Raw genomic sequence first — 10,413 nt, 5'->3', positions numbered from 1 at the left:
GTGCCATTTATGTTTGGTAAAAGAAGCTTACAGGTAAAACACAAAAAAAACAAGAGACTCCTTTTTTCAAACTTTAATCCTTTCTTACACATGTCATGACATTTGAGCATTTTGACAAATCAGCTGGCGACCCTTTGGAGAGAGAACAATCAAACATTAACATTTTGCATTAAATATGTTCATGTACATAAATTATTTCTCATGTTATAAAGCATACTTTTTATGAAAAAGGCTGTATGGTTCCCTCTGGTGGACGACTGCTTAACGACATGTGTTGAGCCATTTCAGCTTTGTCCATGTCAATACATTACCATAATTACCTGGATCACCGTCCATTTTCGGGTCGGTAAGCGGACGGACACTGAAGTTATGATGATGATACTGATGTTTAGCAGTCCTCAGCAGGCGAACCACGAGGGCATCCTTAAAATCAGAAAAACCTATCCAATCGGACTCAGCTATTCTCTATAGTTGAACAAGAAAATGTGTCTCTAAGGTGCAAAGAATGGGGGATATTTTACCTGTAGAATGGGTTTTTCAGATCCAACACATTTCCAGACGTGAATCCTGATTGGACGACGGTGGCAGTGATGTGGATGTCATAACTCTGCCTAAAAGAAACAATTTCATCATGTTAAACCTCTTATGCGCCTTAACTCCAGTTCAGCTTTACCCAAATCTAAAAGCTTCTCAACTGGAGTTTACAGCCTCCAGGCCAGAGTAATACCAGATTCTCTTATTGTCACTTTCTTGTTGAGTTTTCATCATGTGCTCAGTTCAGGAGGGGGTTAAGAGATTAAAGCATATATAAGTGGAGCTATAAATGGAGTAAAAGTACAATACAAATACCAAAGTATGACTCATGGAGAACAAAACTTTATTAAGATAGAAATTGGGACTTCTCAAACGTTGGAAGATTCTCTTTACTGTTTTGATGTGTACAAGCTTTTTATGAATTAATATTTAAAAAAGTGTCAGAGCAGTTGACCTAATTCTGTTTGGGGGACTTTACACATCATGCCTATCAGTTGTGTGACCTTTGTTGTTATGGCGGCCATTTTGAATACCGAAGTAGAATTATGCAGCACTACAACATGTAACAATATCTCTACTCAGGATATAAAACAAAGACAGTGGCATTTTTATCTACTCGTAATCATTCCTCAAGAAGATAACAGTAAAAACATGGCCTGAGAGAGCGTACGTTTATGTGAAGAAACCAGTGAGTCAGTGGTTAAGATGTCCAAGATGTTAGCATGCTACCGGTTAGCATTTAGCTTCAACACGATAAGCCTCTCCAAGACAAAGCCCTGAACCACACTCCAAACATCTAACCTTAGCTGTTACTGTAGTATTTCCTCAGTGTTCATAGATGTGAGCCACACATGTGTTTATGCTACCAGTTGCTAACCGGTAGCATGCTAACGTCTTGAGCAGCTTAAACACTGACTCAGACTGAGACTCTGTTGACATGACAAACTGTAAAAATCACAGAGAAAGGTTTTCTGTTTCCTCTAAGAAGTGTTAATTTAGTCTTCAGAGTGAAGCAGATCTTTAGTAAATCCTGCTGTAGCTCCACAGACAGAGCTGCTACGTCTGTGCCACATTTGCTGCTTATATCACATAAACGTGTTTTAACTGTTATCTTCTGGAGCAATGATTACGAGTACATAAAAATGCCACTGTCGATTAGTTGTCTTTCATTTCCTGAGTAGAGATATTGTCACATGTTGTAGTACTGCACAATTCTACTTCGGTATTCAAAATGGCCGCCGGAACTACTCGTGATGTAATTTGAAATGCATGTATAAACGTTGACAGAGACACTGCCGCTTTCAGTGTGGACGAACAAGAAAGGCTTCCCCTTTACCTGTCATTGGCGACCAGCAGGACCGTCCCAGATAAGGTTTGGCCCATTTTGGCGAAGAGCGGAGTTTGGAACAAACACCGAACCTGACTCCACCGGGTCAGGGGTTCAGTGGGGGCGGTGGACATCCAAACGGTCGCTCTGAACATGGAGGGAAAACAGAATGCACGTGTCATTAATATAATTGTTTAGACAGTTAATTAGCTTGTGATTCATACTTGGAGCCCCGAAAGGCGACGTCAAACCAAAAGGCCAGTCCATGAACCAAACCAGACTGCTGTAAGGAGAAGGCAAAGGGAATCTCCAGTCTGAAAACAAAATATGCTTTGATCATTTCAACCAGACCACTGTTTGTGTTTTAGTTACAAAAAACCCACACAATAAATCTACCTTTGGAGATCCTCTAGCGTTGCCTCCTTGAAGTTAATTCGATGTTTGACAGAACGAGACACCAAGACCTGGACGTCAAATGTGTCCTGAAACATAAATGAATATCAACAACCACATGAGGGGAAACAATCAGGCGTGTGTTAAATTACCACTATGGGTTGTTTGAAGAACTCGTCCACGGCCGAGTTGTGCAGAGAACTCAGGTTGACTCCATAGAAATTCCTTTGCTGCCTTAAAACAGAGAAATGTGGCTTCATAAAACTGGAGTCTGGCTTAGTTTAAGTTTAGTTATGATTAGAGTTCATTATTGATTCTGGTTTAGATCTCTTTTTCCTTTTGAAGCGTTTTTGATGGGTTTTCGTCTCTTTATTGTTGCTTTTTCACCCTTTTTTGTCACCTTTTTGTCACTTTTTCGTTGTTGCTTTTCTAGCATGTTTTTGTTGCTTCTCTGTGGCTTTCTTTGTCACTGTTTTGTTGCGTTTTTTATCAAGTTTAATCATGTTGAAGCCAAAAAAGCGACAAAAATGTGACAAAAAAGTGATGGAAGAGCAACAATAAAAATCAGCAAAAACACAACATCAAATTGGCAAAAATGTGACAAGAAAGTGACAAAAAAGTGATAAAAATTGACAAAAATTTAACAAAAATGTAACAAAAATATGATAAAAATGTGACAAAAATGTGACAAAGTGTCAAAAAATTTACAAAAATGTGATAAAAAAAAAGTGACAAAAATGTGACAAAACAGGCAACTAAAAGTGACAAAAAAGTGAATGAAAAGCAACAAAAACACAACAGAGAAGCAACAAAAATTTGACAAAAAAGTGACGAAAAAGTCGAGAATGTTTTAGAGGTTTCGGGTTCATTTTGATATCGTGAATAATAAATAATTGTAAAACCGCAATATTTTTCCTTAGAATAATCCTGGCTCAAAAATGTAGAATCATAGGCTTATTCATCATTATTCATCTACTTTGTGCTATAATTAAATATGGGGAGGAAAAGTTCTATTCATGATCATTTGGAACTTTTGCTGCTTCAGGACCTGGACTGAAGCCGAGCGTTTTACTGCCCTCAGGAAACACGGCTGAGTAACCACTGAGACCAGAACCGAGTCCGGACTTTGTGTGTTTGGGTCTTCATCCGTGGACCAGAGGGGGTCCCTATAGACTCGTAATGTTTATTTTTACCGAGATGAGATGATGATGTACATGATGGTGATATATAGTCAGTGAAGGAAAATATGTGAGACCAGAAAGCAGCTCTGGCGTGGTGCTCGAAGTAAAGCTGCTCATCGCTGAAAGGAGCGACGTGGAGATCGGCCCAAGAGGGAAACATCAAACCTGGACGGAAAACAGAACTGTCAATGTTAGAAGAATAAATGTGTGTAATAGAAATGTACTGAAATGGTTCTGACCGTTGGGTTTTAAGCACTTCTTTGCAGACAGGACCTTCTCCACGAGTCGGTCGGACAGCAGCATGTGCCCCATCGGCTCCGAGACGATCACGTCCACAGCTTCAGGACGAAGCTCAGAGTCCACGTCGCTGTTTAAAACCAGGATTTTATCAGACAAGCCGTTGGACTGAACCAGGACCTGAAGGAAAACGAGACGTCAAGAAAATGGGGGGTTTAGCAAAAAATGAGAAAAAATTGGGAATAAAGTGGGAGGATTTTTTTTTTTCAATAGGCAAAAATGGGGGGAAAGGTGGGAAAAAGAGGGAAAAAATAGTTGAAATCTGAGAAAGTGGAAAGTGGAAGACGGATCGGTGCGGCGTCAGCAAAGATGCGGTCGCTGTATCGGTCTGTCGTGGTGAAGAGGGAACTGAGTCGGGAGGCAAAGCTCTCGATTTACCGATCGATCTACGTTCCCACCCTCACCTATGGTCATGAGATTTGGGTCATGACCGAAAGGACGAGATCGCGAATACAAGCGGCAGAAATGAGTTTCCTTCGTAGGGTGGCTGGGCGCACCCTTCGAGATCTGGTGAGGTCGCCTCCCGCGGGAGTTGATCTAGGCATGTCCTAGTGGGACAAGGCTTCGTGGAAGACCCAGGACACGGTGGTGGGACTATGTCTCCGAGCTGGCCTGGTGTCACCTCGGGGACAGAACAGCTGGAGGAGGTGTGTGTGGATCGGGAAGTTTGGGCATCTCTGCTGAGACTGTTTCCCCCGCGAACCGGCCCCGGATAAAGCAGAAGAAAATGGATGGATGGAGAAAGTGGAAAAAATGGGAGGGGGAGGGGAAAGAAATGGGGAAAAAAATGTTGAAATGGGGGAAAAAATGGGAAAAAGTGAAAAAAAAAAAAAAAAAATTAATGGAAAAGAAATGGGTGAACAAAATTAAAGCATTAAAATTGGGAAAAGTGTGTTAAGTGTTTTTTTCTGCCCTTTTTGTTTGTCTGTTCTCTTTTTTTTTCTCTTTTTGAGCTACAAAGCAGTGTAAATCAAGATGTTTGCAGCACATTTTTGCATATTTCTGAAAATATTGCTTCATTATCGTTATCAGGTAAGTCATAACAAATATTGAGATATTCATTTTTGTTAATATCGCGCAGCCCTACGTCATTCTCTGCCCAAAATATCCCACAACGCCAGAGTCAGTCATTGGGTTATGAGAGTTTGCTTCACTTGATCAGGTCCACTGAGCCACTACTAACTTTCACTTCTTCCACCTCTGCATTAGTAACAAACCTTTACTACACTCTTGTTTTAAGCTTTGAGAACATTGCTAATATAACGCCTACTTATACGTTCACAGCCAAACGTGTGTGGTCTCTGCCTCGGCCCGTGCCCCAGTGCATTATGGTCCAGATGTCGCTGCAAGCCATTAACTCTGCAGAATGCTGCGTACGGGGCCCCGAGTCCAGCGAGCCAACAAACACACAATTCAAACAAAGAAATCCAAAAACGTGGCTTTTTCCTACAGGTTGGACTTTACAGTGTGGTGGTTAAACAGCAATGAAGCTTCAGAAACCATTTAGAAAGAAGAAAGTGTGATAAAAGTGTGACCTGGGTGTATTTAGCCGAAGGTCCAGGCTCCACTCTGAAGACTTGAGCTGCTCCGGCCTGAACGGCAAAGAAAGACAACATCCCCGAGCCAGAGGAAACATCTAACACGACCTACGACACAAGCAGAAAGCAGGTTCATCTCTTCTTATGTCACATCCAGTGTCTGATAAGGAAGAAACATTACAAAAGACAATAGTATCATGTAAATAATAATCATACTTTACCTTGTCTTTGAAGTCCGTCTCATTGAGGAGGATGGCTCTGTGGTACGTGGCTGTTTTGTGATAGTCCTGAAGGAGACTCTGCTGCTGCGACAGAACGCCGTGAAACTAAAGGGGAGAGAGAGATTTATATGAACCCGAATAGCATCAGACGTCAGGAAGACAGACTGAATAGAACTTCTGAAATGTGTACTGCAAAAAGTAGTCCTCAAATAAGAACAAATTCAGGGTTTATACATGCTTTTTAATGCCAAAACACTGTATTGTAAAGCCACAACACAGAAGGAAATCTGCTCATGTTTCATGTCTTGAGGTTTGCAAACATTTCATCAAACAGAGGAAAGAGATTTGGACAAAACAGGAATATTTTGAGCAAAAACATCTGGTCCAATTTCAGCCAAAACTGGAGCTGAACATGTTTTTGACCTCCATCCATCATTTTGGTATTTTCGTAAAACAATGTTGAGCAATGTCATAATTTTGATGCCAGTTTGAATCTATTTAGGCCTTGATTCTGGTCAAATACATTACTCACTTGTAATGCTGTTTAATGCCCCGTGGGAACCCTGAAATTTAAATAAATACGTCCATAGGGCAAGTATTCTACTCTTAAAAAAAACATGAACTGCATCTTATTTTGAGTGCGATGAGTTTTCTCGAAATTCGATCAAGGAATCTGAACTGCTGAGGGAATCTTTCCTCAAATCAGGGACAAAGACAATACGACTTCTTGAAGAAGAACATGAAGACGAAGACGAAAAAGATGAAGAAAAAGAAAAAGATGAAGAAAAAGAAAAAGAAGACAAATAGAAGACAAAGAAGAAGAAAAAGAAGACTGAAGAAGACCACGAAAAAGAGTAGAAGAAAAAGAAGACAAAGAAGAAGAAGAAAAAGACGAAGAAAAGAAGATGAAGACAAAGAAGATACAGAAGAACTGCGCACGTGTGAAAGAAACGAAGCTCTTACGTGTTGTTTGGGAAGAACGTTATTACATGATTATAAGCTCTGAGTAATAACTTTACCAGCCTCTAAATAACATTTAAAAAAGTCAACCTGAGAAGCCAGAGTAAAACACTCACACAGCCTCGCTTCTGTCAGTCTGCCCCAGGGGACTGTGGCTACAAATGTAGCTTGCCACCATCAGCCTGGAGTGAATGACCCCCTTTACAAATAAGACCCTTCCCTTCAGTCATGCAGCGCTCTGACCTGGAAACACTTTGAGGGAGAGCTCTCTGGACTGAAGCAGCTTCCTCCTCCTCCTCCTCCTCCTCCTCCTCTGGTCAGGTCTTTATCCAGCTTGTTGCTCAGAAGCTGCTGAAACGTGCGCATATCTGAACAAAGGAAACACCATCCGTGCCACTGAACAGCTGATTATCACAGGAAACTACGCAGCACAAACCTGTTTTAGCTTTGAACTGCAGGACGATGCTGATGTTTTCAAATGTCACAATGCAGGACTGGTTTCCGACCTGACAGCAGTCCAGGCCGTCGCAGAGGGGAAAACGGAGAAGAGGGGCTTTGCTTTCTGAAAAATATATACGTTTATTAAAGAATATGGGGCTTTGATTTGTTCACTGATGGGTGCACACAACATAGCTGTTTATCTGGCAGCGACCAAGTTATTCCTATTATACAATGACTTTGACTTTCCAATAGTTTAATTCTATCCTCACCATCTTCCACAGAGAGATACTGTTCGCCCGGTGTGGATTTGAAAAGTAAAGTCAGATCTTGTCCTGGGTTGAGCTTGTTGACCCTCAGCTGTGGATGATCGTTGGTTTGGTCTCGAATCATCTGCGAAGGGTTGGAAAAGTTTCATTTAATATCACCAAAAATTACCAAAAGTCACCTAAAAAGTCTCACTCTCATACCAGGCTTTTGGCGAGGCATTAAAAATGATTTCATACACTTAGCTAAAAAATACGTAAATGTTATGTTGTTTTTTTTGTTTTTTTTTTACACCAATTCACTTTTGACAAGGATAATTGATGTTATAAATGTACATTAAAAAAAAGAGAAAAAAAAAGAAAAGTAAAACATTTGACTTCCTGCTACTAAAAAACAAAACAAAAATGCATGCCGGTACATTCCTCGTGCACATTGAATAAAAATGTCTGCGTCATGATTGACTCTGACGCTTGATGTTTTTTCCTCTTACCTCCTGCAAACAGAAGGCTTTGACAGAGAAAACCAGGGGGTGTTGACTCGGCTGCTCCATTGTCGGTCTGAGCCTAAAAGTCTGCAGTAAAAAGACGAAATTCTCCAAAAGAAACATGAGGGCGGGGCTTAAGGGGCAAAGGGGAGGAGCCAGTGCACCACAAGGGTGAAGAGGAAGCTACAGTTTCAGATATTTACCCCAGGAGTGCGGGAGAAAGTGAGAATCTTGTGCTGGTTTTGGTTCAGGAAAGGAGAAAGATGAGGAGAGTGAATATAATGTATTGTGATATTACTCCCCCTGCTGGACGAGGAGAGAAACTGCAAAGGAAGTGAACAGAAGCAAAAATATGATTGACCTGATCATAATACATTTGAATTCCACTTTATTTTACAGCTATTTCACAGAGTTTATGAAAGAAAACATCCTCTGCTCATGTATGTGCACATGGAACCATTTCCCCCACACTTGTATTTATCATTTTGAGTTCTAATAACATAGGTAGCAAAATATATTACCAAATTAACATTGTCTCAGTGTTTGGTGGCGCAAAATCCATATCAGATCCGCATCCATATCCATATCTTACACATTTGTTGCAATATAGCCTAAAACAAAAACAAAAATGGGAACTTCATATTTGCAAAAGTTCTGTGTTAGTCATAATTTTCCTCATTTACAATTTTAGTCATACTTTGCCCCTGATTTTGTATTTCCCAAGTATAAGTCCATAAAAATGATCAATAAAACAGCTTTCATATGACTTTCTTCAGATATATTGGAAGAAAATTGGTAATCCAGAACCATATCATGAACATATAACTTCTTACATACTTTTATATTTCAGTGTTTTTATTTGGAGCGTTTTTGTTGTTGTTGTAAATATATATACATGGGGGTCCTGCGTACTCCTTACATACAGCCACTGCATTGTATTTTGAATATATATGCCCACATACACATGCTGCATATATACACATGCATACACACAGAAGTATTCATCTACATATACACACTTACTTTACTTACTTTTACTTAAATACAACTTCATACATGCTTTTGACATGAGGAGAACATACACACATACCATTGTCAGTCCATAAATCTAAATGTATTCGATGACAGTCCTTAGTATAGAAAATAAATAATATATATGTGTTTATATATAGCACTAATACACAATCAAAAGTACTTCAACAATGTGCAATTGAGTACTTTTATGCTATTTTTAGTCATTATATGTGTTGAATGCTTTGTATTGATCACAAAGTCAAATTGAATATCCACATCTCATTATAAATACATATTAAGTGACGTATCCCCATAGGAGGTGAGTGCATAATGACACTGAGACGTGTGCACCCACTGACTTGTACTTGTCAAGGTATGTGTCTATAGATACTTCCAACGCCTGCTATTAATATACGAGGCATTTATTATGGCATGGATACACAAGACATAGCATGATCCTATGAAGGCGTCATGTAAAGTACTCAAACAATTGTTCTTCAAACTGGAGAATGTTGAATTGCAAATGAATAAAGGACAAAAATAAATAACTCAAAGTATCTGGTTACATGAAGTGTTTTATGTGACGGTTTGGAGGGCCCACATTTAGCCACTTGAAGGGTTAAAATGGAGGCTAATGTAAACTAACTCCTCTTAGGTGAGCTGAGGACAGAGTTGCTGATCATGTTGTTGAGATTAGGCTGCACAAGAAATGGCAAATTGCAATTTTAATAATCACAATAAGCGTATGGCAAAGTCTGCACTGATTTAGATAAAGCAATATCATCGGTAAGCAATACGTTTTTCCCACCAAAATCATGCAGCCCTAAAGTGAGATTGAAAAGCTACGTTAGAAATGCAGGCATGGATGATATTAAGGTGTGGCCGTAAAAGTAACACTGGAGAGGAGTTTCTACATAGTTTGGCACAGGACACTTTCTATATTGGTTTACAGTCTTTGCATCTTGCCTGGATCAACAGCCTGGACCGCCAAAATAAAAGTCTCAAATCAAACAAAACATGTTTATTTCTGAGGAACATCAGCTCGGAGCGTGATGCTGTGATGTTTGTATGAAAACATTTACAAAAAAAGAAAAAAGAAAAGAAAAGATAACTGAGTAGTTTCCTGATAATGACAGAAGTTACACAATAGATTTAAAACTACAGCTTCATCTAATTTAACGATATTGCCAACAGTTTGAGAGTAAATAAAAACATTTTCACTCTGTCAATGTGCTTTACTTATGGTGGATTTCACGATGAAGCTAACTTAAAGCCACACCATGTAACATTTCACACATAAATAGCATCAAATACAAGCTTTTTATGTCTTATAGATACAGACGACGGCATCTTTGGATTTGACCATTTATGGTCATGTTCGAAGCAGCCAGAGAGGGAAAAACTAAACTTTCTCCCATTTCTCCGACATCACTTTAACAAATGCTGAATTATGAATATATTTTTCTACTACCATCTAAAGATACAGCGACATAGAGAGGAGCAAAGTGGTTCAACGGCCCATAAACACTTAAAAAACTGACAACGCTAACAAGGAGGCTAACGTTAGCTTCATGCCACACATGCTAACCTTAGCAACGAGACGTTTTTCACTTCTACATAAACTTTTCTGCGTTGAGCTGGTCATTAGGAAGATGTTTTATATTGATGGAAACCGTGCAATCCAAAATGCTACGAAGTGTGCCTTTAAGTGAACTAATAATTGCTAATTTCATGTTGTTTGTCAAGATGTCGTTAGTTA

General features: G+C 39.5%; 2 protein-coding genes across 3 annotated transcripts in view; one reads left to right on the top strand and one right to left on the bottom strand.

Annotated features, from left to right (window-relative positions):
- tgds (TDP-glucose 4,6-dehydratase) overlaps positions 1-10,413 on the top strand; it is a 305,863-nt gene that overhangs the window by 32,736 nt on the left and 262,714 nt on the right. The window lies entirely within an intron of this gene.
- On the bottom strand, positions 399-7,706 carry LOC306981972 (histone-arginine methyltransferase CARM1-like; the record flags this gene model as incomplete). Its single annotated transcript, XM_079581713.1, has 14 exons — positions 399-423; positions 522-611; positions 1,871-2,008; positions 2,086-2,175; positions 2,258-2,343; positions 2,407-2,488; positions 3,510-3,600; positions 3,675-3,852; positions 5,268-5,378; positions 5,492-5,596; positions 6,695-6,819; positions 6,888-7,013; positions 7,162-7,282; positions 7,647-7,706. The coding sequence occupies 14 exons, from the start codon at positions 7,704-7,706 to the stop codon at positions 399-401; spliced, it is 1,428 nt and encodes a 475-aa protein (XP_079437839.1).

The sequence above is a fragment of the Gobius niger genome (assembly GCF_951799975.1).
Source record: "Gobius niger genome assembly, chromosome: 23".
Classification (NCBI taxonomy): domain Eukaryota; kingdom Metazoa; phylum Chordata; class Actinopteri; order Gobiiformes; family Gobiidae; genus Gobius; species Gobius niger.
This window is presented reverse-complemented; position numbering and strand designations above follow the sequence as displayed.